We start from the raw sequence: 27250 nt of genomic DNA on the forward strand, positions 1-27250 counted from the left end.
TTCCCGCGGAGTCTGCAGGCTGCGGAGGACGCGCGTTCTTTGAAACCCTTGTCTGTCTTGGCTGCGTCGCGTAGGCGTTTCGTGCAGAGCCCGTCAAAGCCGCGACGCTCGGGGGCGTCCCTTTCTCTTCAGTTCGTCCCCCCCCCCCCCTGTACCCCCCCCCTTCTTCGCGCGCTCTCCGCCGCCTTCCTGCAGCTTCCTCGGTTTTTCCCACGATCGCCTCCGTTGCCGGCGCTCAGGCTCTCAGCACCATGAAGGAGGGCGCGAGGAGACCGGCGCCCTTGCCCCGGCGGGCGTTTTCCGCGCTTCTCTTGATCGCCGTCGTCTCGTCTCTCTTGCACGCCTCCGCGGACTCCGGTGGAGGCGCGCACAAGCCCTGGGTGGGAAGTAAGTGCTGCTCAGAGGCAAGGTACCTGTCACGCACCCAGCGAGACGAGCACGGGCACAGAGACAGGGGAGACCGACGAGCCCAGCGCGCCGCCGAATGCGAGACAAACGCGTGTGACGAGGCGCCGTAGGGAAAGAAGCTCACACTGGGGACACAGAAGGGTCCTAGGGACAGACCCCAGCAAGCGCGGGAAAGAGAAAGAAAATGAGATAGAGCAGGCACACAGTAGCTCAAACTAGACGATATGGCCTCGCCGTCGACGCGTGACCACTAGACACTCTTCTGAAGACGACGCCGCGCGTCCATGCATACAGGATGTAGATATGCGTACCCGCTGAACCTCGCACGCTTTGCATTTCGAGATGGTGGATATCTTTGCATTTTCATCCGGTCCTCGCTTTTCGTGTCGCCTTGCAACTTTTGCTCAACCGCGTGCAGTTCTCGCGCTGGAGGAGCCCGCAGGCGTCGAAAACTTCCTCTGCCGATGCATCGAGGCCGAAGGCCACTCTGGCGGGGGTCGCCGGCTCGGATGTAGACTCCCGTTTCATGCGCTGTGGGTCTGCTTGCAGTTTCGCCGTTCTTTCTGAGAGAAAGTCGGCTTCCGCGTGTGTGCTTGCTTCTACTACTCTCCCGCAGACTGCCCCCGCTTCGGTTTTTCCTTCCAAGGCTCGTCTTCGCTTTTGGAGCCTGCGTTTCCGTCTGAAAGCGTCAGCGCCTGTGCTTCGCGGTGTAACAACTACTTTCCTTCGTCCTCTTTCTTTTTATCCTCGTCGTCTACGCTCTGCCGCGGGTTCGAGTACGACCGGCGGACTCGTCTCTGTTCGCTCTTTGCCTCGCTGCCTGCGTCTCCACTCACGCGCCCGTCGCCCTTCGTGGCGTCGGGCCTCTCGCCGACGAAAACCGCCGGCAGCGTGTGCGCCACGTCGTGCCTCGTCTCGGAGTGGAGCGCGTGGGGAGCGTGCGCGGTCGGAGGCGCCTACGACGGGCAAGCACCGACCGGCGGCTTCCAGAGGCGCACGCGCAGCATCCGCAGCTACCCTCTCTGGGGGGAAGAAAAGTGTCCCGTCCTCGAAGAGCTGAGGCCGTGCACCCGAGGGGGAGGCGACGCGGAGTGCGCAATGGAAGGCGTCGGCGTCCTCGGCTGGGGCTGCGAGCCCGCAGGAAACTTCGCAGAGAGCGGTGAGGCACCTTCAAAAAACACTAGCAGACGAACCAAACGCCCAAGGCTGGGGGTGTGTCGAGGGAGGCGTCTCTTGCCTCCGAGGAGGCCGCCCTCGCAGCCTCTGTATGTCACCCGAAGAAGCGGATTCCCTTGTAGCGACGCCCTAAACCCTGCCGCGCGGGGCGACCGGCGTTCTCTCTCCCTGATTTGGAGAAGCGCCTCGGGGCCTCTCTGCGCGGTCAGTCTTCGCACTCATGCCGCGCGGAAGGGCGCCCTGCTTTGTAGCGTCGGCGCTCGCGCCTCGCCCGCGCCTCGCCCGCGGCAGCCGCCGGGAAGAAGGGCGCAGAAGAGAGCGGACACTGAATGGAAGCAACACGGAGAGACGCGACGCACACGCAGGAAGAAACGAAGGGGGTACAGACTAAACCAGGCGACGCGAGCGCGAGCCGCCCCCCCTGCACCGCAAGCCAGAGCGAGCAGGCTCGAGAGCGTGAGGCAGGAGGCAGCAGTGCCGAGCTGACACATGAACGATGTCCCTCGCTTCCACTCTGGAGAGTTCACGTGAAGAATGAGACTCAGAGACCTAACTCACTCTTTTTTCTCCGTGCGAAAACGCACCTTTTTTTCGCGTCAGTCTGCCGCCAGTCTCGAACGAATGCACGCGAGGGGGAGGAAGGCACACACCGATGTGTCAGCCTCTAGCTTCTTCGCGCTGGGGGGCTTATCTCGCCGATTTATCCTCTCGCCTTGTGCGTTGTGTCTGCCTCCTGCCAGGCACCGACCGTCACTTCGTGCCGAGCTTCGAAGCCTGTCGCAGCTTGTGTCTGTCAGATCCTGACTGCACTTTCTTTTCGCTGGATCGCCGGCCTCGCGCATCCGCTGGCGGCTCCACGAACCTTCTACTCAGAGAAGGCAGCGGGAACGCGAGCCCAGAGGCCGCGACATCGATGCTGTGCTACCTCGTCCACGGCGCCGAGCCTGGCTGCATGTTCCTTTCCGAGCGCTTCGTCTCAGGTGAGAAACGCGCTCGCTTGCATCGGGGGCCCTCTCCTCGCGCGAGGCGCAAAAAACGCAGGAGGAGAGAGAGAGAGCAGCGGAGACTTCCGGGGCCTGCTCGCCTGTGTCTGGCTCTCGCTGCGAAAGCGGTGAGCTGTGGGTTCGTTTCAATGCCAACGCCAGAGCAGGTGATGGGATCCCCACGGAACTCTGCTCCCACTAGTAAGAATCATAAAATAAGTCACGAGGCAGGCAATATGAGTCAGGTGACAGCTGGAGCTAGAGGCCTTGTCACACTGACTCAAGTGGGGTCTTGTAAGCGTGTGCCGAGCTCACCAGTTGAACACCATGGATTAATTTACCAAAGAAAATCAGGGTAGTATCGTAGCCTTCAGGTGTAATGTGGTGTAGGTATGTAAATAGTAGATTCCCTAACAACTGGAACAGTGGACTCTGGCCAGATAGTGGAACAAGGAGAGCGTCTGCCGTGCCCTGTGAGAGTAGCTACTTGAACAAGGACGAGAGTGTCCCGTTGCTCCCTTAACTTTCGAGTCTCAGTGAAACCAGCCGTACCTGCGTCAGTTTCTCGGCTATTGCGCCAGCTTTTCATCTGTTGGGATTCGTTTTTTCGTTCTTCCAGTCCTTTCGTGGCCTGTCTGGCGTCTTCGCGCGCGCCTTCGCGGTTCCCTTCTTGTTCCTCGTTTCACGCCCTTTCTTTGCGCGGCCCTTCTTCTCTCTTGCGCGCGGCCGTCGCCGTCTCTCTGCACGTTTTTTCTTCCGCTCCGAGGCGCGCGCGGCTGCATCGCTCGTTGTTTGGGCCATCCGCTGTTTGTTCTTCCAGCGCCTCGTCTTGGAGGCGCGGCGTGCCCCTTCGACTGCGTCCCCGGCGAGTGGAGCGACTGGAGCCCTTGCAGCCACCCGTGTAGCTCCGAGCAGCAGTCGAGGACTCGCGGCGTCAAGATCTCAGCAAAAAACGGAGGAAACGAATGCCAACTAGTCGAGTCCCGAAGCTGCCTGGGCAGCCCCATGTACCCCCGAGTCAACTGCGGTGAGCTAGTGGAGACAGCAGGATGGGAGGGGGGGGTCCGGGGGGAGGGCGCCGAGGCGAGAGCTGACGCAGCCGCGCAGTCCGCGTTTGTCAGGGAGGGCTGAAGATAAGCATTCATCCCGATGTGAGACGTCTCCCTGCGCGACCCGCTGACTCGAGCGACCGTCCTCTCTTTTCTCTTTTTCCGGTGCAGCTCAAGCTGAGTGTACTTACAGCCCGTGGTCCGCGTGGTCGCCCTGCAGCAGCCCGTGCGAAGGCGGGACCCAGGAGAGGACGCGGGCGGTGCTGGCGGGCAGCGAGAGCAAGGTCTGCAACGCGGTGAAGATGATTCGCGCATGCAACGACGGAGTTCCCTGTTCTCGAGGTGTGCCTTCCGAGATGTCCCTCTGGTCAATTCCATCCTCCCCGGCCCCTTCGACTGCGTGCTCGGAAAGCCATTGCCGCACCGTCCTCACAAGCATCTCGATTCGCACACGTCGCCCTCTGCGCGTCGCGTCGCGCCGGATTTCTCTCTGTTGTCCTGGCGAACGCAGTCCATGTTTTTTTTGACTTCGCTTTGAGTGCTGGGCTCCTTGAAGTCCGCTACGCTGACAGATACCGCGGGGCTGCGAGGTCTGCGGCACCCGCTATGGGTCTGCAGGGCGCAGCGACGCAGTGTAGCGACCCACGTAGCTTTTTTAGAGTCTTCTCTCCCGACGCTAGCTTCTCACGGTCGCCGCTAGCGCGTTGTCTGTCTCCACAGGCGGCTGCAACGCGAGTTCGTTCGGCCCGTGGTCTCAGTGCAGCGCGAGCTGCGAAGGCGGACAGCGACAGAGGTCTCGGCAAGTCGATTTCGCCTTCAACGGCGCCGGCGCGTGCGGCACACTCTCGCCGCTCCAGGTGGAAACCTGCAATGAAGACGTGCCGTGCGGTGAGGCGACAGGCCCCGGGAGCTGCGCAGAGGGGGCCGTCCGGCTCTCTGACTGCCTCAAACGCCTTTGCCGGAGTCTGGGCTCCAGTCTTTCGTGCGGAGAGAGACGCAAAGAGACATCCGTACCGCGTCCTTTTTGAGGCCTGCTAGCCCGACTCGCTTGCCCCACGTGTTGGTCGCTCTCTCCCCTCGCGCAGGGGCAGCCTAAAAAGGACCCTAAACCCGTCGCTCGGCTGTCGCTCGGCTGTCTGTCTCTCGTCTCGGCGCGTCTCAGCGGCGGCGCCTTTTGTCGCACGTTTGAGGAAGCCGCGTCCTTTTCCGCGCGGTCGCTGCGTGCGTCAACACGCGCTCATGCGTGTGCTGCCCTCGCTGCTGTGTCTCGACTGGCTGCTCTCTGCAGCACACGAGTGCGAATTCAGTCCATGGGAGGAGTGGAGCGCTTGCAAGCCGACGCCGGGCGCGGGCTGCGGGACGAGGACCGGCCGGCGACAGAGACACCGCGGCATCCTGCGAGAGAAGAAAGATCCCTTCTCGGGGCGGGCGCTGCCCTGCGGCGACCAACCCTTCCTGGAGGTCGAGGACTGCCTTCCGCCCACCGCTGACGCGTCGTCGTGCTGTAAGCGACGCGCTCAAGAAGGCGCTGCGGGTGCGGGGGGGGTGCGCAGACGAGAGGCGACTTGGGCAAAGAAAAACCGGCAGACAGATTCAGGCTGATGCACGTATACGCTTCCGGGCCGTGTCTGCCTGGTCACCTGGCCTTCGACGATCTGGACGTACATACACGTATGCATCCAAATATATATACATTCGTGACTATATATTTATATTAGTAGATGTGGAGTTCTGCCTGTTGCTTTGCAAACGAAGGCATATGTGCCTCTGAGTGCGATTTGTGGTGATTTTCTTCTTTTCTGTATCAGCGGACGCGTGCGAGATGACGCCCTGGATGGACTGGTCGCCCTGCAGCGTCACCTGCGGCGAGGGCGGCTGGCGGACGCGCGTCCGCTCAGTCGTGAAGCCTTCGCTTTCCTTGTCTCTCTCGGCCCTGGGGCAGACGGCGGGCTGCCCTCCGACTGTGGAGACCGCGGCGTGCACGCAGAGCGAACTCCCCCCCTGCCCCGCGCCTTCCAAGCCCGAAGCTGCGACAGGCGTCTTTGGATCGAGTAAGGCTACGGCTGTCGTCGGGTCCCGCACGCCATCCGTTCAAAAAACAGCGCACAGCACGCACACGCCGGCGTAGCGGGAGGGAGCGGAGGGCGGAGGAGGACGGGGGTAGACGGCGGGGTCGAGGGGGGGAGGCGCCTCCCAGCGCCGGGCGCCCTCTATGGAGACTCTTTCTCGAGTCTGCGCGTTTGTCGCGCCTGTTGTTCGTCTGACTCTGAGGCTGCACATCCTCGCGCGCGGGGGGATCGGACTGCGGACGCGAGACCTCTTCCTCGAGGCGGAGGCGTCTGTAGCGTGGCGGCGAGTCGCATACCGCGTGGCGACCAGGTGTGCGTGTGTCCCTGCAGAGGCGCAATGCGAGATGGGGGAGTGGCAACCGTGGACTGCTTGCAACGCAGACTGCCAAAAGTTTCGTTTCCGCGCGCCGCTCTCGACTGCCGGGGGTGTAGCGCCAGCTGAGTGCACTGTCGAAATCCAAGAGGAAACCTGCGAGTCCGACGCCTGCGCGGCTGCTCGCGCCGCCTCTTCATTCGGTTGTAAAGAGAGCTTTTCCACGCCCTGGCAGCGGAAGAGCCGTCCTCTCGGATCGTTCCCTGCTCCGTAGCCCTTCCTTCCTCAAATCTCGCCTTTCGCAGCGCTAGTGAAATCTCGTTTCCCTTCTTAGAGACAGGTCACGGCACAGTTAGACAGTCTGAGAAGCGCACGACGCAGGAGGGAATCTGATGCAGTCTCGCGTGCGCCTGGGGTCCTCTGCGGCGTTTCTCATCCACAGCCGTTTAGGTAGCTTCGGCGCTCGCCCGAAGCGTCGCAGAGAGGAGATCAGCCAGTTATCCCAAGCGTGACTTTCCACCCCTCAGAGACAACTCTATCAAGGCGCTAGGCGACTGCAGCGAACCGCGTCTTGGAGAGTGCACAGAGTCCTTTTTTCTGTGCGCTGACTACTGCTTCCCATTTGCTTTTCTTCTTCAGGGAGCGCACATCCGGAGAGCGCTTCCTCCCTCGCCGGTTCCTTCTTCTCGAATGGCGAGGGCGCCGCCTCAGCAGGTGTCCGTACATCTGGGCAGGCGCCGCTCAGCCAGTCTTCTCTGATTGTTCCGGCGGCCCCTAGCGACGTCGCAGCCATCACGCGAGCGATTCTGTTGAGTATTCTCATCACGCTTCTGGTCGTTTGCCTCTTCATCTACTTCCGGAAGAAAGGGTAAGAGCGCGGGACGCGCAGGCCCTCTCGCTCTCACCGAATCTCGCTCAGCTGTCAAGTTTGCATCTCCTTTTTGCCAGCGGCGACGCTGCTCGTGCGTCGCGCGCGCCTGTTCCCTTCCGTCCCCAACTGTCAGAGGTTCTGCTCCAGGGAAACGTTTTCTCTGTTATCTTCTGTTTTTTTTGCCTAATTTTTTTCGGCGGCGGTTCGTTGGTAGGTTGGGCGGCGGCCTGCTCTGCCTCCCTTCTCGCCGGCGGGTCTCGCGTGAGGCCTCGCCCGAGTGCGACTCCGCGGCCCTCCGCTTTGCCTCTCGCCCGCTCTCCTTCGCGTGCGCCCGCCAGTCTCTCTTCTGTTGCGTCGTCGCTGTGTCTGCAGCATGCGCGGCCGGCGCCACATCTACCCGCTCGACGGCGGATGGTCAACCTCGGGGTCGCTGTCGGGCGACGCCGAAGAGGCCGCGAGCTTCGTGATGACGCACGGCAGAGAGGAGGCAGACGCCGGAGCCGCGGCGCGCGCCGAGAACGGCGCCGCAGCTGCAGACGGCGCAGGAGCCGCGGACCCACGCGAGGAGGAAGAAGTCGAGAGCAACGCCAGCGAGAAGCTCGCAAAGGTGGACGTCGACCAAGACATGTCCTTCTGGGACGACGACGACGAGGCGCAGACCGAGGAAAAGCGAAGCAGCTGAGCGAATGGCGCCCGAACCGAGTGAAAACCGCACGGACAGCGCAACGACAAAGCTCCTCTAGCTGCGGAGACGAACCAGACACTACGGTGGAAAAGACATGGCGCAGAAACCGAAAACGAAAACACACCAACTGCGAAAATGAGACACTGGGCATTCTCTCTCCCTTGCGCGGGGGCGGGAGGGGAGGAGGGGGGGGGGGGGGGGGGGGAGCCTGCTTATGAGCCCTCCGAAAGCCGCTTCGTGCTGTTTATGCAATCCTGGGAATCACTGCTTGTTTCCTCTCGGCTCGCTCGCGCGGCAGGTCTCTGCGCGCGGCGAGGTTCTGTCTTTTTCTTCGTTTTTTCTGTGTCCGCTGCCTCGGCCTCTCCCAGAAGGAAGAGGCAATCGCGTCTGCTCGCGCTGCGCCGGCAGCGACCCTGAGAAACGTCTCCTTTTTCTTTCGTTTGTATCGCAGACATAAGACTCTGTCAGTCCAGCAAAATGCCATTACGGCGAACACACACACGTGCCGTGCGCGACAGTCGGCCAACAAACGGTCAGTCTATCTCTCTCTCTTTCTATCTCTCTATCTCTCTTTTTCTCTCTCTCTATCTCTCTTGATAGATGAATGGATGAATCGTGGCCTTTGCGGTGGACGCGGAGCTGGCCTTCGCTGACTCGGTAGGCAGGAGGCTCGCGGGCGCGTTGTGAAGCGTTCTACCTACTTGACTCCTCAGTTTAAGCAGAACTGTAATTTATCGGGACAAAAGTCACCATAGTTAGAGTTCCACGCGAACACGTGCAGCACACTCGAGTCTCAAGCGCATGCCGAGTGCGGGCTCATGAGTCTTGGTGCAGCGCTACGCGCCAAACACCTGCAGGAGGGTCAGCCAGGCTGGCGGGGGAGAGAGCAAAACGAGAAAGGCTCGCTAACAGAAAACAAAACATGACTGGGCCGACTCCTCTAGCCGCAGGGGGGGAGCGAACCGGTCTGCCTCGGCTTGTGTGCAATGCGCTGAGGAACCGGCGGTGGCGCTCCAGTCCTCTTCATCCCTCAGCACACGACTCTAGTAAAGGACGCGCTGTAGGCTTCCCGTTACCAGGCTCCTCTAATGAACATTCAGCGGAGAAAGAGAGGCGAGCGACCATGCTCTCTCTCGCAGAATTCTCGCCCGCGCCGATGCGGCGTCGCCCGGAGCTCTCTCCCTCGCGATCCGTTAAAAAAACTCAAGTCTGGTTACAGCGGAAGACCGCTCAACTGAAAGCAAAACACTATCGCTCGTTTCGACCGCCCTGAGAAAGAGGCTACGTTTTTTTGACATGGCTCCAAACCAACAGGCGTGCGAATTTTCTCCGTAACAGCAAATACGCGCGACCTTGGAGTCGAGATGATCCAACGCCACCCGTTTTCAGCCAGCTGAAACGCGTCCCTCGACACATGCCTTCGACTGCTTACAGGCAGATCTTTCCTTGCGAGACCTCGCCTGGCGCAGAGTCCTATTTACCAACAGATATAGCCACGAGGACGTAGAGTTCTCTGCCCCGTGTGTCAGGCTGGGGGGCCTCCGTGGTTCGATTCATCTGTCAAGCTATGCACTGAGTTCGATAGATGAACTGACTTGCCTAACCGTAGCCGTGCGAGTATTTCTTTCTCCGCGGTCTAATCACTGCCCTACATATGCACTTTAATCTACCTCCATAAAGATATATGCATTTGTTGTGTATATACAGATGGATCTGTATCGGCGCTGGTGGTGGGTTTGGCCTGTCCCCTCTACATGCGGCGGATACGACGGATTTTAGCAGCAAATGAAACGCCTGAAACGGGGTCTTTACGGCCTAAGCTCGCTGGGGCGAGCCTTTACTATGCATTTCCACGCGCTTCCGCGCACGCCGCGACGCGTTCGCTCGACGCACCTGCAAAGTTCCTCCTCGTCGCAAAACTCCGCAGTCCAGAACGCGGCAAACACACGCGTATTTACCAGAAAAAAGCAGACATACACCGACGCAGGGGCGGTTACGCACACGCAAACCATACAATACATCTATCTATATAAATACATAGATAGGAGTCTAGTCAGGTAAACTCGGCGTGTGAGGTCGCGCATGCGCTCTAGGGCACGGGGCGACGATCTCTGCCGCGTATTTCTTCTTTCAAGAGACACCGTCAGGGTGTCAGGCCTCGTTCTCACGCTTCGTCCTCTTGGATCGCCGCGATGACGAGTTCGCGGATGTGCGGGTTCTCGAGCGCGGCGCAGACTCTCTCTTTGTCGTTCAGTTGCCTGGAGAGGCCCGCTTCATCTTCGTGGCCCAGGACCTGCAGATCCAGGATGAGGCGGCGTCGCCGAGGCTCGGAGCAACTCGAACTCACACGCCCGCGTGGCTCGCCCTGCCTCTCCCTCCTGCAGACCTGGCCTTCAGCGGCCTCTGCGGGCCTTCCAGCGCGGGTCGCGAGCCCCCTCTCGAGGCCCGTCTGCACATTGACCCCTTCTGGCTCCGCTGCTTCTCGCTCTTCGCGGCGACGTCTCGCCGGCGCCACGTCGTCGTCGGGCTCGTCCTCCGTGCGCGGCTCGGGGGGAGCGCCTCTCGAGAACCGCGCGCAGTTGGGGGAAATGAAGTTAAAGCGCTCGCAGAGCTTGCAGCGGAGCGCGAGACCGATCAGACTCGCCATGGAGCACCGCGCGTTGGTCGGCGTAAAGCCGACAGTCACCACGGCGGCCGCGCCTCCCCCCTCTCCTCCTCTACCTTCCATTCCTAGACCGCCGCCGCGGACCAGAGCCGCGCAGCTCGAGGCCGAAGCCGCGGCCCCCGCAGCAGCTCGAGAGACAGAGATACGGTCTTCGCCTTTGCCAGCCAGAGGCTCTGCTGCGCCCGCGGCTCTGTCGCAGCCCTCCGCCGCGAAGTCGCTCGCCTCTCGCGGACGCAGACTCAGAGTCTCTTCGTTTTCCACGCGAACCAGGCTCGGCGTCACGACCCCCAGGTCACCCAGAGTGTACGCCGGAAACTCAGGGTCGCGGACGGCTCGAGCGGCAAAGAAAATCTCCTGGGCAAACGGCGACAGCGCCGCGAGCGCGCGTCGCTCCTCCTGACTCTCTTCGGTCCGCCGCGCGCGCTCGGCGAGCGAATCGCCCGGGTTCCACCCTGCAGGCGAGGCCTCGGGGGGAAAGATCGCCCTCGCAGGTCGCGGCGGCGCGCCGCCGCACGCGCCGGAGGCGCCAGTCTTTGCAGACGACGCCTCAGGGGCTGAGGAGGTAAGGGCGGAAGAGCAAGTCTCCGCCCCGTCTAGGTGGGCGGAGACCTCTTCGAGGAGACCGGTGCGCTTTTCTGGAATCCACATCTTGGCAAACCGGGCTGGTGCGACGCCTCACAAGCCCTCTGCGCAGCGAATCCCCTGGTCGCTTCCCGCGGTTTCGCCTTTCCGTATTCTCGTGTCTCAAATCCTACGGCGCTGACAAGTGCGCCAGGTCGGCTCTAGAGGCTAGCTGCGTCCGATTCTGCAGCCCAGCGAAGCTTGCCGAGTCGCCGCCCGGCCTTGCCGTTCATCTTCTCTCTGCCCTCTCGTGTGAGGGAGACTGGGTAGCTCACTTCCCTCCGCAAACGCAAAGAGCTTGCTGCCGCGACTCCGGGTGAGACGCCGGTGTGCGCACTGGACTCTTGAGACTCGGGTGCGGCTCGACAGCCCTCAAGAGGGCGGAATTCGGATCTGAAAAGAGCAGTACGGGCTCGCCGTCACTTCGGCCGTCACCGTGCAGGTCAAGCCCATGTTCGCGAGGGCGCCGCGGATGATGCCGCAGACCAGCGCGACGTGAATCAGCGGCTCCTGCGTGAGCGTCGCGACTGCGGCCTCGGTCTGCTTCACCGCCAACGCCTCGCTCTCTACGTTCGCCCGCTCCGCGCCTTCGTGGAGATCGGCGGACGCGGCGGCGGAGGCAGCGGTGGGTCTGAGGCGCCTCAGCCAGGGGAGGCTGTGGTCCTGAATCACGTACCCTCCGCGGCGATTCGTCTGGAGCCTGTCGGCTTGCTTCTGGAAGAGGATTTGCCAGAGGTCTTTGCAGATGAACTTGAGGCACTCGCGCTGTTCCCACACGCGGGCCTGGAGCCGCAGCGAGAGACGCTCCAACAGACGCACACCAACCTGAAACCCCGCCGTCTCAAGGACCGCCAGCGCCTCCTCGCGACTGCCGCAGCTGCGTCGCGCAGCGTATGCAATCACTTCTTGTTGGAGCAGGAGCATGCCGCTCGTCGCCACTTCCCGCGGCGGCGGCGTCAAGATCGAGAACGGAGACGCCGTGGAGCCCGACGCGCCTGACAGGAAGGGATTGGAGCCCGATGCTGTCGGAGCCCCGACACCCAGCTCCGCGGAGAAGGACGACGCAGACGCGTGGTGGTGAGAAGAACCCGATACGGCAGACGAATGCGCGCTCAGATACGACGGAGGCTGCGAGGCGCCGCCGGAATTCAGCATCGTGAACGATATCGACGGAGGCACGCGGACATAAAGCTGCGCGAGGCGAATCACAGAACTCTCGGAAAAAAGGGGTGCCGCGAGGGAACGAGAAGGAGATTCAAACTTCGCCTTCACTCTCTTCCAACTGCGCGACAATCTCCGGCGCAACCAGCCGACGCAGAGGAAACGGCAAAAACGCAGACGCAGTGACGAGGCGCTTCTGAGAGAAAAGGCAGCGCAGGCAAACACGCTTGGAAAGAGACAGCCACGCAAGGAAGACGAAAACGCGGAGACCTGGGGGATGAAAAAGGAAACGGGGGACAGGCCTCGAACAGAGGAGAGACGTGCGGAGAAGGACGAAGACAATGAAGCAGTAAAGCAGAGAATGGCGATGGAAAAGCAAAGCGCACGACCACGCTGACAGGAAGAGGCGGAGCGGAGACACGAGCGCGGTAAAAAATTAAAAAAAATCAACACTTTGCGAAGAGCAACGAGAGTTTCGACAGCAGACCAGATCGACCGCCAGAGAACGCCGCTTCTCCTGAGCTTGAAGACGAGGCGAGCTCGGGCCTCCCAAGTCGCCAGGTGGCAGCAGAACGAGCGAAAAAGAAAGATGCAGCGATACGAGAAGAGTCAACGCACACGGCGATCTGCGTGACTCCGCGTCACCGTCCCCTGTGACACTGAAGATGCGCGCCTCCTACCAGCTGGATGCGAGTCTGCTCCAAGCGGCAACTGGAGATAGCGCAGAAATGCGCAGGCACACCAACCGGCGAACGAAAACGCTGCACCGGGCTAAGCTTCTACAGACTGCGGGAGGGATGGGAGACAGGGACGCAGGCAACCTTCCATCCGGCGCCTTGTTACGCCGCAGGAGTTTCGAGGGCTACATACAGGTGAGAGGCAAGGGAGACCAGAGAGAAACAGAAGACGACGAGAACGGCACCACGTGACAGAGAAACAAGAATAATACTGGAGACTGTCGCCGGTCGCTCGCCAAAAGCGTTTGCTGGTCGCGTTCTCAGCAGCTGCGCTGCTCAGAAGCGCACAGACAGCCCTGGAGGCTTGATGAGGAGGCCGAGGGACTCTGAGGCGAGCCCCCTGTCGAAAACACACGACTCTGAGACAGCGGGAGGAAAGAAGGGACAAAGCTGAGGCATGCTGATCTCCGTTACGCAAGAAAAGGACGCGTTTTTGAAGCATATAACACGCTTGAGGTATACATACCCCCTAAGCGAACCGTGTCAGGGGAGGATCTGCTTGATGCCGCGAATTCAGTCGCCTTTTTTGCTCTCGGAGAGGCCTGTGTCTGGCTCCGTCGCTTTGAAAGCTCAATTTCCAATGCCCGTGTGCCGCTTTTCGCCCTCTTTTTCGTTGCAAAGACCTTGGTTGCCGCTAAGGTCACACTTTACGTGGCGAGCGCGCTGAGGTGTCGCAGTGTCGGCTTTTCTACGGCGAGGGCGAGTTAACAAAGCGGACTGCGAGGTTTTCGCAAACATTCACCGCCGTTCCGCGCGGCACACACCACCAAATCGAGCAGAACGCGGAGTCTGACGAAGCAGAAAGCCTTCAGAGTCTTCCTCGAGCTGCAAATGCCGCAAGAAATTTCCATCCTTGTGACTCTCATCGCGTATCGGTGCTGAGACATCCAGGCTGGCACAAACTCCACTGCCACGCATTCGCTGCGTTCGTTTGAAGCTTTCTTCTTCTTTGTCTTCAGCGTCTCTTTTTCACGAACGCCACCTGAAAGTCTTCTGTCGTGCCTCTTTTCCCCCTCTTTCTTCGGCGCTTTACCGTCTCGTTTCGTTTCCTCTGTCTGCGTTGCGCGTCTGTCTCCTCCCGCCGCGCGCCGCGCGCTTCTTCTGCACCGTTCTGTCTTCTCGTTCTTCTGTACCTTCTCCGTTTCCCGGTCTTTCCAAGGCCGTAGTCTGCCCCCATCCTCCCGTCTTTCTCTTCTTCAAGGCTTTCTTCTCGTCTTTTCCGAAATGGACTACGCCGCCTCCGCCTCCGCCGCGTCCGCCGCTCTCGGCGTCCCCAGAGCGGCCTCCACGGTCGCCTTCCCGTCGCAGTTTCCGAACCGCTTCCTACACGAGGGCGTCTCTTTCAACTCCTCTTCTTCCTCTCTGCCTCCGCCAGCGGGCTGCGCGCCCAGCCACCCCCTGGAGCGCCAGCAGAAGCTGCATCTGCGTGAGCGCGAGCGCAGCGAGTTTCAGCGCGCTGCGCGGTTATACGGCCTCCACGCGCCTCTGCGCCTCAAGATGGAGCGCGAGATGTGCGCCATGACGCAGCGACTCCCAGGCTTGCCTTCTTCTCTCTGGGGCCTGCAGACCCTCATGGGCCTCGACGAGGAGATCTCGGCGGAAGACTACCTCAACCGCGAGAAGCCCGACGAGGACGAGCTCGCCGGATTCGGCCCCGGCCTCGGCATCCACGAAAAGATCGAACGCAGAATGGGCATATAATCGGAATATTGCCCCGGCGAGAGGGGCCGCTTAACCCGAAAAGGAGAACAGATTGCGTGGCAGCGGAGGACAGGGGTGGGAGGAGGAGGCCAGGAACGGAGAGCCGATGGTGGCAGAGACGACAGGGAAGAAGCACGCGGCAGGGAGCCGCGCAGGAAGGAGAGGAGAGGGGGGGGGTCGGTAAGCTTGTCGCATGGCGAACTGCGTGATGCATCGCAAAAGGAAAGTACGATGAAAAGAGGAGGCGCGAGAGAGGGAGAGAGACGCAACCGCGGAAGAAAGACCACGCATACCCACATCTTTTCATGCTTTTTGTATCCCCATTCCGTGCTTCGCGTGCGTTTTCTCGCGTTATCTCTGTCGCCTTCTTCGCCGATGAAGGAGCAGTACAAAGAAGGCGCCTCGGAGCTCGTCCATGGTCCTCGCCTGACTCTGAACAGACAAAGATGCTTTCTTGAAGAATGTTGGCTGGTGGCTCCTGATTGTGGACTTCTCTGCAGAGAAGGTGTTTTCGAGAGACTCATGTCCTGCAAGTGAGTATGTCCCCTGCCTTGGGTACCTTCCCTGGTTTTCCTAGAACGCATTCTTCCTCTGGAGTGTCGGTGCAATCGTATGAGAAAGCACCATCCTGCCCAACTGACTGCGGCCACTCGACGCGCAGCTCTCTTGCCTGTGCTAAGAAGGCGCAACAGCAGCTTCCCGTTGCGTACAAGTCTACGTTTCACCTACGCCTCCGGGTGTATCTACACCGAGGCGCCTTCTTCGAGTGCACATACACGAGCCACGCAGCAGTGCGCCACCTGGGCGTTGGCGGAACCTGCGAACTGGAAGCTATTTCGTGAATTGGATAGCGAATCGTTTTCTTAAAGCTGCTCCCTGTTGCACCGCGCAGCCCGCATCTTGGCTGGAGCGGGGAAAATGCCGAATGCAGGGCTAGGGGAACAACACAACCTCGCTCTTCCGTCACTAGAGGAGAGCGAGTCCTCAGCGAGCGAGAGGCTAAAGGGCAGAGTCCTCTCAAACACAGAGGACATCTGGAACTTTGGCAGACTCTTCCATGCCCCAGCTTTTGCGCAGGCCATCAAGCGATCCTAGCTATGAACGACCGTTACCAGCATAGTGAGCCCCTCCGCGTGCGCCGCAGAGGGCTCCAGCGGTGTGAAGCGCTTTGTGGCTCCGCGTCACATTTTCCCTGAATGACACGCGATCCGCTGCGTGCATAACACGAGGCGGCCCGCCTCGAACGCGCCTCTCGCTACTCGTGGCAAGCTGTTAGTTCTCAGACTTCGCTTTCAAAACACGAATGACAGGGATGTGTAGCAGCACTCACGGCCACACGATGTAGACTGCGACATAGACGGCTGGTAAATGAATCCAGAGAGACTGGCGGGCAAACGGGACTCTGGTGACTTCGCGTGGCTGCGCGACGGGCGGCCGTGCCTCTTAACATGAACACGTCCTCGCTCGCGAAGCAAGAAGCAATTGCACGAGAGGTCGGGAGAGGTCACGGCCTCCAAGAGACACCCCGAGAGAGTGCCTGCCGTTACGAGACTATGCAAGTCAGCGTAGGGGTACGAGTCAGGCGAGCGTCGTTCCTGAGGTCGGATGGGCGCAACGCTCTCAGTGGGTTTAGCCGCGAGGGGTTGTGCTTTCTCCTCTTTTTTTGCGGCTCCACACCGACAGAGCCTCGTCCTTACGTGCTGAGAAAAACGAATGCGCATTTACGTACCGGAGTACGGCACGCTGCGCATGTTGGCCTGACCGCCTTCGTGCTCACAGCTTCAATCTTGCGTGCTTACAATTCTACAGAACGCGTATATAAAAAAAAAATCTACACTTTCAGTTGAGGGTGTAAGCAGCCCATCGGGGCGGTGCTGCACTGCGCAGAGAGCTCGTTTGTGTGTATTTAACATTTCCGCAGTCGACTTCTTTTCCTATGAGAGGACAGGACATGGGTAGATCTTATGACAGGCATCCCTCGCTACCTCGACGGCGCAAGATTGTTCTCAGCGACGGCCTCTGCAGCGGCTGTCGCCGAGACACGAAGCTGCCTTGTGTCGCAAAAAACGGAATTATCGCGAGAGTGTCAGTGCCTTCCTCCCCATTTGCACAGAGATCACGAAGTGTAGGCCACGAACACTAACCACATGTGTGAGCAAAGCGTCTCCTCAGAGCAACACTTGACCCGCCAGCTCTTCGCGTTGCCTTGGAGAGCGGTGTTGCCATTCGATGACGGCTGCCTGCTTTTCCCCGCAAAAACTGACAGCCTGTGGGTTGAAGCCCAGAACGTGCGGACACGCAAACTCACTTTGAGAGCCTCCTTTGCCTCACTACCGCAGCGGCAAGCCCCCGCTCGTCCCCCTCCCCCCCCCCCCCCCCCCCCCCGACCCGTGCACTCGCGCCGTCTTGACCTTTACATTCTTGACGTCAAGAAGGAGAAAAGACCAGAATGCAGAATACCGCCATCTCTCCAGCGCTTGATGCGCGTCTCTTTCTTCTGCGCCTCGAACTTGGCAACCCCACACTGGGTGGTGTGTCGGGAAAAGGAAGCCTGCCGCTCGTTTTCCGCGAGACTCCGTGATCCTTTGCCTTCTCCCTCTTGCCGGAAGCTCCACTGCTTTACACTCCAAGGCTAGACCTCTATGCTCAGCCTCGCTTTCTCGTCATCCCGTTCACCCGCTCGTGCTTTCATCTCTCAGCGCTGTCAACAGAAGCCAGGGCAGAGACCAGTGCGCCCCTCTGTGAGTTGGTTTGTCTTGGCTTTTCGCCGTATGATTCCGGCCTCACAGAGCTGCAACCGCGTACAGACACCGCCGCCTCTCTTTCTTTTTTTCACTTCTTTCTGAAGATATTCCGCACGATTGAGGTCTTCTTGGTCAGCGCGTCTACCTCCAGTCCCCGCGGTCTCTGAGCGTCGCCTGAGCTGGAGGGCGACGACGGGGGTGCCTGCGAGGAAGAGGCCGAAGAGGTTGAAGAGGCGGAAGACAAGCGCCTGGGCTGCAGCTGCCCGTCTTGCGCAGGAAGTACGTACACCGGCTCCTGACTCCTCGCAGCCGACCCGGCCGCCAGCGGACTCCTCGGCGCCCGCGCACTCGTCGCCGCCCCAGCGCCCTCGAGCCGCGTCGCGCGAGCGCCCGCAGCCGATGGAGAGGAGGGCGACGCGGCAGAAGAAGATGACGCAGAGCCGGAGGACGCAGCGGAGGCGAAGAAGGCCGCGCAGGAGCTCGCCAGGGAGAAAGAAGGCGCGCGGAGGTTGTGCTGCGCGAGCGCCTCAGGGTCGAGGCAGGGAAGCGGGAAGGGCGGACACTCGTCTGCATTTCGCAAAGCCCAAAAGGGGAGAGCACTCTCACAAAACACGCAAAAAGCCCCGAAAGCAAACCGGAAGAAGCGGGAAGACCCCAAACACATCGGCGGCAACAAGCGCTTTCGCGCGGGAGTGACGCGCGAACGCCGCGCCCAGAATCGACTCGTGACTCATAGCTATTTGAAGCATTCTCACAACCCCGCACCGCCTTGAAGCGACAAAGGGGATCTTTATTTCAGTCTCCCACGGAAACTGAGAAGCGTCAGGAGCGCAGTGTCGAGACAGCATCCGCTCGCCTTTCCTCCATTCGAAAACGCCGACGCGAGCGCCTCGCTCCTCTCTCTTTACTTACCTGGAAACTTGAGGTGAAGCGTGCAGTTGGGCACGAAACCTTCCTCGTAGAGCGTCTTCTTCAGGTCGACTTTGCGCAGCGGAGGAGTCTCGCACAGGAACCAGCGGCCGAACGGCGTCTCGGCGGACCGCAGCTGCGGATGAAGGAACTGGTAAACGCGAGAGCAAGAGAGAGACGGAGCCATTTTTTTTATAAAAAAGGCCGCCTCTGACCGCGAAGGAGAAGCCGAGCTCGCGCACTCCTCTCCACAAATGCGCCAGGGCCTCTAGGCTCTGGGCGCTTTCTTTGTTTTCTTGCTCGGCACTTTTTCGCTTGACTGGATCCAGAAACCGTCTCACCCTCCTCGCAACTTCCTCTCGAGACGGGGTGAGGCGTTTACCTGCTGGATGTGGTGCCGCACGAGCTTGAGTGTCTGGTGCGGCGCGAATTTCAGCTGGAGAATAACGCGGTCAGGAAGAAGCACACGCACCGTGCAGCTCTTAAACACCTTTCGCTTCTCGAGCTGCTCCAGCTGCTGACGCATGCGCGACTTGAACGACGGTCCATCTCCCATGATCTGAGAAAAGCGAAAAAAAGCGGAAAACAGAAACAAACGGTGTTCAAAAGCGAATCCATCTCACCAATTGCCCCGAGCCTCACCCTGTGACGCCGCGCCTCGCATGGCAACCTGTCTACTGAATGCGTATTCAGATGTCAAGGCGTTTGGTCAGGTTTCTTTTTCCTGCCTCAGGACCGAAGCAATGGAACCGGGAAACACCCTGGCATGAACTCCGCGGGCTCACTGGAGCGCTCCAAGTCGAATTCCCGTTTCCAATCTGGTTTACAAAAATACCTGCGTAAGCGAACTACATTTTGTGTGCGGACGTAAGTGTAAGTGGCGATTTCCGCGCGAGCCCAGTCTCACATACTGATGATACACATGTATACCCTGCCGTAAATCCACGTACGTGTAAGTGGAGATTTCCGCGCGAGCCCAGTCTCACATACTGATGATACACATGTGTACCCTGCCGTAAATCCATCAATCCATAAATATATATATATATATAGGATCTGCTCCGCCTTGACTCGCATATGCTGACGTTACACGAGTATACATACTATAAATACATATATATATATATATATATATTCTCCGAAATCTACTCTGGCTGGACACGAGATCTACCTCTTTGATTCGCGCAATGTCTGCGGCTGTGAGGCTTGGCTTGTCGGCGTTGGCGGCCGCGAGCTCCTCTTCGAATCGCGTTGCATTCGCGCGAAGCAGTTCGGCCTTCTCCGCTCTCTCGCGCGCGCGGAGCTCCTCCAGCGCGTAGACGGCCGGCGCCAAAGGCACTTCCTCGCCTCCTCCTGTCTGCGGCGAGAGACCAGAAGACCCGCGAATTTTAGGTTTCCACGAAATCTACGTGGAAGAAGAGGCTCAATAGGACTACCGAAAGACATAAAAAAGTGCCGCCAGGAGCGGTTAAACTCTAGAACAGTCGGGTAGTATCTAGGTGTACCAGGCGCCCCGCTTTCGAAGGCCACGCAACCAAAACTCTCTCGCGGCATGCATCTGTCACCCGAGTCGTCCAGCAGAAAAAATAGACGAAAAAAAATGCGGCTACCCGGCGCAGAAGACTTCATTGCTTCCTCCTGCTTCACGCGCGCCATGCTGCACTCATCTCTGGAAGCACATTGACTATAAATATACATATATATATTTCCGGATATATACAGATTTAGGTATATTTGCCCTCAAAACATACAACTATATTTTTGTGAATTTGAATGCATACCCATCTGACTGAGCATGTGAAGCAGATTTGCGCACCTGAAGGAGTTGCTCGCGCTCTTTAATCTTTTCCTTCAGTTTGGAGCTCTCAACCAGCCGCTGATCTGCGTGTTTGCCCGCGATTTGCCTGCAGAACACGAGGAGAGAAAATCAATGCGAAATCACGTGGCGGCTGAAGCCCACACATGCCGCTCACTTCCCCCTCCACTCCCCCTTCCACACGTCGCCTTTCACGAGGTTCAAAGACCTGCCGCTATTCGCAGTGACCGTGGAAAAAAAAAACGCACTCCAGGCGGGCCTGCGCCTCAGTTTCGAGGGCAGTCTTCGCCGCAGATAAACCGAGCACGCTTCGTGCCGCGAGCCCACAGCCCCGCAGGAACGCGAAGCAGAGAGGTGCCAAAAAGTTTATTACAAAACACTTCAGTTCTCGGCGCACCTATACGAGGTGCCGGAAGCTGAGACGATGGAGGAGCTGTAGGGATTGAAGCCCGCTGAGGGCAGGGGCGGCGCCTCGACGCCCGCATGAGGCGCGAGTTGCGAGAGCAAGTGATGCGCGTCCGTGAGTCTGAAGCATAGAAAGAAGAAAGAAGAGCCTCTGCAGAAAAGCGGAAAAACGCGAGGCGTAGGCAGGGCAGGCAGGAGAGGAGGGGGAGAGGTCCACGCAGAAAGCTGGACTTGCACGCGCATTAGCCGAGCTTAGCTTAGATGAGATCTGTGTGGATACAGAACCAACTGAACACCATGCGCTGGAAAAATAAAAATAGTGAGGGTCATCCGGTATCCCTGTCGGCGTAACGTGCCTCCACGAGAAGAAGACCTGCCGGGAGAAGACCCAAAGCGCTCTGGCGAGAGACTGGCGACGACGGTATTTTCCTCCGCAGAGGCTCGGCGACAAAGGGGCCGCCAAGGACAAAGAGGGAGGGAATCGATCCCACGTCCTCCACGTCTGCGTTGCTGGCTGTCGCTCGCGCAGCCTGCAAGCCACCTCAGTTGCAGTTTCTTCGTTCCTCGCGCTAGCTCTCACCTCATCACGTAGGCAGTGTCCATCACGTAGAAGTCCTCGAGGGCGCCAGAGGCTGGGTCGCGCATCTTGCCTTCGCAGAAGCCAGCAGCCTCCATCACCTGCACTGCCGCGCGGTGCCGGCCAACCTGAAAATCAAAAAAGACGTGAAAATTCTGAACGCCTGACAAAAGAGACGCGAACGCGGCCGGGAGACACAGGCGCCGCCCTCCGCATCTGCGCCGCGACCCCGCCTCGAAGAATGATCCCAATTTCTGAGGCGAGCCTTCCGCCCGCGCTCGCCTCTCGCCTTCGCCCCCTCCCCTGGGGCCCATGGAGATACCGCACTGTTCGCCTCGCTATGCTTCTGCAGCGGACACATCTGCTGCGCGCGCGAGCCCGCTGAGCTTTCGCAAAAAGACGCCGCGACTCCCGCGCGCCTTTTCTTTTTTGTCTCCAAGCCTGCTGTAGGTTCGCAGTCACGCGGCTCCTCTCAATCGGCTATCCTCCGCCTCTCTTCAACAGAACGCAGATCTCTTTCCAGCCTGCGGCGCATGCATGCCTGTTTTCTTCGCGCGGCTTCCTCTGCCGCAGCTGCAGCGCTTTCGCCTTTATGCCTCTCACTTGATTGTGGAATGTTGCGTTCGCCTTGCGCAAGCGTCGCTTCTTCGGGTTCGAGGGCTGCGCCAGCACGCCGTCAATCACCGTGAACAGCGTGCGGAGGACGCCCGCGAGCGCCTCCCGGGGGACCTGCATCGAAACCAAAAAACAACGAATCAAAAAAATACAAGCGCACGGGCGAAACAAAGCCTACATCGAAACGAAAGAAACGCGCGATCCTGTACACAAATATATATAAATAAACATCAAAATGTACATATAAATATATATACAAATTTAGGTAAACCCTCAACCCTAAATAAATATATATATGCTTATATGCGTGTGAATCCGCATACACGTGTCCTTCTACGGGGGTGGACATGGCATATACTCATATACGTATGCACGTGTCTGCTCCAGAAACGCCCTCTTTTCTTACCTCGAGTTGCAATCTTTCGATTGCCTCAGTGAGTGAGAAGGGAAAAAGCGTCTCGTCAGTGACGGCAGCGTAGACGACTGCAAAGTCTGCTTCCTCAAAAACGTTTGGATCTTTCGCTGCCTCCGCTCCGCTCTTGACCTCCGCCGCGGGCGCGCGCGCGACAACCGAGACTGCAGCAGGGAACGAGGGACGCAGAAGATTTTTCGCTTCACAGGCCGCCAAAAGTGAGCGAGACGTCGGCGTTCGCAGGTGTGAAGGCGCCGAAACCGCCTCTCGTTCCTTCTCGCTCTCCCCTGCCGTGGGAGGGCCGCGCGCCGCGCGCTGGGATGCAGAGACTTGCGCTGTTGACAACTCTGCGGCCGCGCACCCGCCGTCGCTTCAATGCAAGTTTGAGACTTGCGTCTCTTTTCCGCACGCGAAACCGCTCCTTACCCGGCGTTGGGGCGGCAGACGCAGCAGAAAACGACGGCGAGGCAGACGGAGGAGCAGAGGGAGAAGGAGAGGGAGAAGAAGATGCGATCGAGGGGCCCTCCTCCGCCGACCGGATTCTCCGCTTCAAGAGCTCCTCGAGGCGCAACGGCAGCTGCAGCTGCGTCCACTGCGCCGCGGATAGGCTTCGCAGACTCTCTGGAGCGCACGGAAAACGAAGGCACTCGAAAAGTCGGTGTAGAAGAACAGCCTGGAGAGCGTGAGACCAGCGAGGACCGGGCGGACACGGCAAGGAAACGCCGCCCAACAGACACCATCACGGGAAGCAAGTTGACCGGTGCGGAGCAGAGGGCAGGCGGAGGCGCGAATGGAAACAAGCGAAGAGGAGAGAAAACCCAAAGACCCCGCGAAAAGAGAGACACATCGGAGAGCAAAGGAGCGCGGCCGAAGCCATGCAGAGAGATTAGGGACGAGAGCGACACCAGAGAAAAAACACGAAGCGGAGACGCTCAGGCGCGAAGGAATCAGCGTGCGGGAAGTGAAGGGCGAAAGCAACCCCGAGACGAGATCCACAAGAAAACAAAGGGCAAGAGAGACAAGCTCACCTGCTGTTTCGAGCCAGTTGTCCCGTACCAGCCTGAAAAGAGAAGATGAAAATCCACAGAAAAAATCCTTCTCCGCCAAGATATACACCTCCACAGAAAGCTATTCTCTACGAGCAAGACTGAAAAACTCGTTTCATGCACACTGATATGAACATCAACGGCACGCGAGGTATAAAAGTTTCCGGAGCAGCACGCATTGGTAGTGAAGCAACCATTCTGAGAAGAGTTACACACGCAGGACTCAATAAAACACACTTCTGAACGAGAAAAACTCAAAAATTAGTTTCCGGCACGAGTGCAGACCAACACACTTCTCCACTTCCAATGCGGCTCCAGTCAGTTCGGAAAGGAGAATTTAGAAGTTTGGATACTACAGAGATATGGGCGATATATGTATACGTATATACATATGTAAATACGTATTCATATGTAACTCTGTAGAAATGAGAAGAGAAAGCTTTCCACATACACCTAGATATACGGGAAAACTGACTTGTCAACGAAAGGCTGCATCTGGACCTCTGACCGGCCCAACTCTTCGCCGATCTCCAAAAGGAGACTTTCCACCTGCGCGCGAGGCACACAAAAGACGAGGAAGAAAACTCTCGCACGCGTGCTGGAGACGAAGAAACGGCAAGGCGAGGCAAGAGAGACAAGAGGCGCAAAACACCCAGCGGGGAACTCGGCAGCTCTCCGCACATAACGGCAGGTCCCCACGAGACAGACAGCGGGGAGGATCGCCCGCTGCGGAAGACAGAAAGCGCTTCGTCAAGCGAGACTGCCTATGAACGATCGTCGCGAGGGACACAGCAGCGGACGCACTGGAGAGAGCTGGAGTGCAAAGAGCCATGGACATGCAGGCGACGGCGAAAAAACAGAGTAACGGGGTCACTGGTGCCCAGCTGACGGGTGGTGGATTCAGCCTAAAACTTCTGTCGCATGCGAAAAAACTCATTTGTTTGTCGCCGCATCGCGAAAGCCCGACTTGAGAGTCGAAGTGGAAGCAGACTGGCGAGCGCAGAAGAGTACAAGTGGGAACAGGAAAGAAATGAAGAAGGAACTGAGAGAAAGTGTGAGGCTTTAGGGCTTGGGGTGAGACGCTGCGGCGAGGACATCATCGCAGAGGTGCTGCGGAAGAGCGGAGGGCTGTCTTTATCACATGGCCGTACCTCGCATTTCTCCTTGCTGTTTGCTTCCTCCATTTTGCGCTTTTTCATAGGACCGATGCGCGACGCGAAGCCGCGACAAAGGAAGAGAGAATATCCGAAGAGCGCGGCGGAAGAGGCCAGAAGGGAATCCCCTCAAACTGACCCGTAGGCAATGCCGCAGAAGACAAACGTGCGTAGAAAAGGGGACACACGCCGCGCGGAGGAATGGAAAGGTCGCGGAAAGCCGGAGATGCACGACGAGAAAGAAGCCGCACAGTGATAGAAGTCAGGGCGGCAGAACAACAAAAGGCCGCGTAACGCACTGTCTGTACGCCTAAACGGGAGGTGTACAGACAGCAGCGGAAAAGGGCGGCACATACAACAGGCGCCGCGGAAAGTGACAGAAGCTGCTAATCGCCCGGCGGCAGCCCAGCGGATCGTGAAATCCTGGCCTGTTTCCCACTGGACACGAGGAGTAAACTTGATTCGCACTCATTTCAGGCGATCTCCATGCGCTTGTGGTGCTATGCGTGCTGCGGCAGCGGAGAAAAAGGGGAACTGGGCCCACGAGGTGTACATACACCGCAAGTTGTACGGCCGTCGTCGCCGGCCATCCGCAGCGGCGCCCGCCGACGAGGCTTGTTTCCGCTTCCCGCTCAAAAAGTTGGACCGAACTGGCAAAGAGAAGCGCTGCGAAGAATTTCGACTCGTTTGTACCCTGTCTACGCCACTCTCCGTGTACTGGTTCCGCCTTACAGGGACCTCAGCCTCCACTGCGGCACCGTGGACGATGCGCACACGAGCGGAATGCCTCCAACGACCAAACAGAAACGCGGACAACACAGTAACAGAAGCGCAGCTCTGAGACACACGCTTAATACCGTTTCAGTCCAGTCCTCCGGGGCAGGGAGTTTGTGCGATGCGACTGAGCGAGTTGTTTCTTGCCGAGGCACAGAGAGCGCGTTTTTTCGAAGGATGGAGAGTCCGCGGCAGGCACATGCGAACCTAGCTCTGCCTCTCGCCTGCCGGCCGCCTTCTTCACAGAAGCAGGATATCTCTTCCCCCTGCGCGTTGCCGACCGCTCTCATCGCGAAAAGAGAAGGATTTCGCCGCAAACCGCTCGCTGATGAAAAAGACAGAAACGCGGAGCGTGAGCGATGCCACGCGACGCGCACATGCACACCCGCGGGTGCCTGCTAGATTCACTCGGACTGACGAATGAGATTTTTCGTCTGCGTGAACTTGTAGGTTTTACTTTGCTTTATGCTTGAACCGCACACCTCTCAATTCATTAAAGGTTCATCACCAGTCTGCAGGTCAAGAAGAAAAACTGTAGAACTGAAGACGTTCTTCCGTCGCGCCTCGAGCCCTCCACTCTGTCCCTTGCCTTTGTCTGCGACTCGCGGTTGAAGACACCTGCTGTGTCCGTGAGCGGCTCTGCGGACTCCTCCGCTAGCACACAAGACCGGATCTCTGCTTCAGCTGCATGTCTTTCTACAAACTACGTATGCAAATATATATTGCTCATTCACAAATACACTCAAATGAACTAGTGTAGGCGCAATTCATCAAGCAAGCTACGCGATGGTCTCTGTTGCCGTATAGCCTGTATGTGAGCCTCGCTTGTAGGTCGCACAGATGAAGTAGCGACGGCTTAGCTGAGAGCGGGACGGCGGAATAGCTCAAAATTCGAGGCAGCCATCAACCCGAAACCCGTCCGCCAAGGAACGGTCTTCGCTGCGACGAACGAGGCCTCGGGCGCCTGAAGCGCCTCGTCCGCGTGTACGGTGCTCGTCCATTTTGCCCGCAGGAGTGTTTTCGCTGGAAGGACAAAGCGGAGACTCCGAAAAATGCAGTGAGCCTTCGAATACTCTGCATGTGTTGCGCCTACGAGCCACTTGAATCTCCGCTCTGGCGCCAGGCGCACTAGCCTTCTACAGGCGTCGTGAGGACGCCATTCTCACTGCGCAATTTGAAACCTCTATACGTCTGTTTAGGGTCGATTCCTCCAAAAAGCCTCTCCGCGAGAATGATGCGATCGCTGCTAAACGACCCTCGCTCCCCCACCCGGCACCAATACATGCCGTCGTGGCATGCGTGCACATACAACGCACACACAGATTCTGTTCTGATTTCCTTCCAGCATCTTTCGCTAGTATGTGCCTACCCCACGCTTCTCTTCACTCGCTGTGCCTGTGCTTCTGCAGAAAGTTCATCCTCGCTGCACTTCTGCGGACTCCCTAGAGGTGAGGCTCGTACGCACGCCTTCGTCGGCGCCGAGCGCAGGACCCAGGGCCCGCAAAAGAGAAGAAAACCCGCGAAACAGAGAGAAGGTCGGGGGGGAACGCTGAGAGACAAGAGCTGCGCCGGCGACGTCGCACCGAAAAACTTCAAATTCCGAAACGAAAGATGCCAAGAAAAATCGTCTTTCTTTTGGTGTTTGCTACCCTAATGTTGCGTGAACTCTTCTCGTGTCTCTATTCCACATACAAACACACATTCCTTTGGCTTTTCTCGAAATTGCCTCTCCTTCCGGTCCCTCTGGTCTCACATCTTGTATGCACTCCCGCAGAACGAATTTCCTGACTTCCGCTAACTCACCCCTCGACTTCTCTCTCTCTCTCTTTGGTCGGTCGTCTTCGATTATGTGCAGACGTAGAACTAACAATACATATATATATATATATACATATAAGTATGCCACCGCATCCCGAGGCATTTAAACACGCACACGCATGAACATTCTCAATTATGTGTGTGTGCATACCTCGAGAGTGACCGTCGCCACACACAGCATCTCTTTCATCCTTCTCTCTTTCAGCCGTTCTCTTTTTCTCTGGAGTTTCGGCGGACTCGCAGGGGCCCGCCACCACTCGAGCCTGCACCGTGGCCGTTCGAACGTATGTGGAGTCCCATGCTCACTCGCGGCTCCCAATGAGGCGCGGCGATATCTCACTCCTTAGAGAACTCCACAGTGCCCCTGCTCGTGCTGCCCTAGCCTAAAACTGATTTCTTTCATGTTTTTCTCCTGCCTCCACCCTGGTCTCCTCCACACTTCCGGTTTTGAAAAGAAATTCTAACTCCGGTCGTGAATGCACATTGGATGTGTAAAGATATACATGTCCACGTATATATATATATATATATATATATATAT

General features: G+C 58.5%; 5 protein-coding genes across 5 annotated transcripts; 2 read left to right on the top strand and 3 right to left on the bottom strand.

Annotated features, from left to right (window-relative positions):
* Positions 1–251: 251 nt before the first annotated feature.
* On the top strand, positions 252–7551 carry BESB_023290 (thrombospondin type 1 domain-containing protein; the record flags this gene model as incomplete). The annotated part of the gene is made up of 10 exons (XM_029361031.1): positions 252–387; positions 1025–1567; positions 2325–2564; positions 3388–3594; positions 3788–3958; positions 4337–4504; positions 4905–5120; positions 5425–5667; positions 6638–6866; positions 7242–7551. The coding sequence occupies 10 exons, from the start codon at positions 252–254 to the stop codon at positions 7549–7551; spliced, it is 2463 nt and encodes an 820-aa protein (XP_029215846.1).
* Positions 7552–9718: 2167 nt separating this feature from the next.
* On the bottom strand, positions 9719–10867 carry BESB_023300 (uncharacterized protein; the record flags this gene model as incomplete). Its single annotated transcript, XM_029361032.1, has 1 exon — positions 9719–10867. One exon carries the CDS (start codon positions 10865–10867, stop codon positions 9719–9721), a length of 1149 nt encoding a protein of 382 aa, XP_029215847.1.
* A 345-nt stretch (positions 10868–11212) lies between these two features.
* Positions 11213–11995, bottom strand: BESB_023310 (transport protein particle (trapp) component, bet3 protein; the record flags this gene model as incomplete). The annotated part of the gene is made up of 1 exon (XM_029361033.1): positions 11213–11995. The coding sequence occupies one exon, from the start codon at positions 11993–11995 to the stop codon at positions 11213–11215; it is 783 nt and encodes a 260-aa protein (XP_029215848.1).
* Positions 11996–13962: 1967 nt separating this feature from the next.
* On the top strand, positions 13963–14439 carry BESB_023320 (proteasome maturation factor ump1 protein; the record flags this gene model as incomplete). Its single annotated transcript, XM_029361034.1, has 1 exon — positions 13963–14439. One exon carries the CDS (start codon positions 13963–13965, stop codon positions 14437–14439), a length of 477 nt encoding a protein of 158 aa, XP_029215849.1.
* A 2832-nt stretch (positions 14440–17271) lies between these two features.
* On the bottom strand, positions 17272–24147 carry BESB_023330 (PUB domain-containing protein; the record flags this gene model as incomplete). Its single annotated transcript, XM_029361035.1, has 13 exons — positions 17272–17750; positions 18096–18243; positions 18475–18651; positions 19264–19449; positions 19909–19996; positions 20306–20434; positions 20894–21018; positions 21494–21619; positions 21912–22081; positions 22344–22538; positions 22946–22977; positions 23439–23512; positions 24115–24147. 13 exons carry the CDS (start codon positions 24145–24147, stop codon positions 17272–17274), a joined length of 1962 nt encoding a protein of 653 aa, XP_029215850.1.
* Positions 24148–27250: the final 3103 nt, after the last annotated feature.

This window comes from Besnoitia besnoiti, chromosome XII, assembly GCF_002563875.1.
Source record: "Besnoitia besnoiti strain Bb-Ger1 chromosome XII, whole genome shotgun sequence".
Classification (NCBI taxonomy): Eukaryota; Apicomplexa; class Conoidasida; order Eucoccidiorida; family Sarcocystidae; genus Besnoitia; species Besnoitia besnoiti.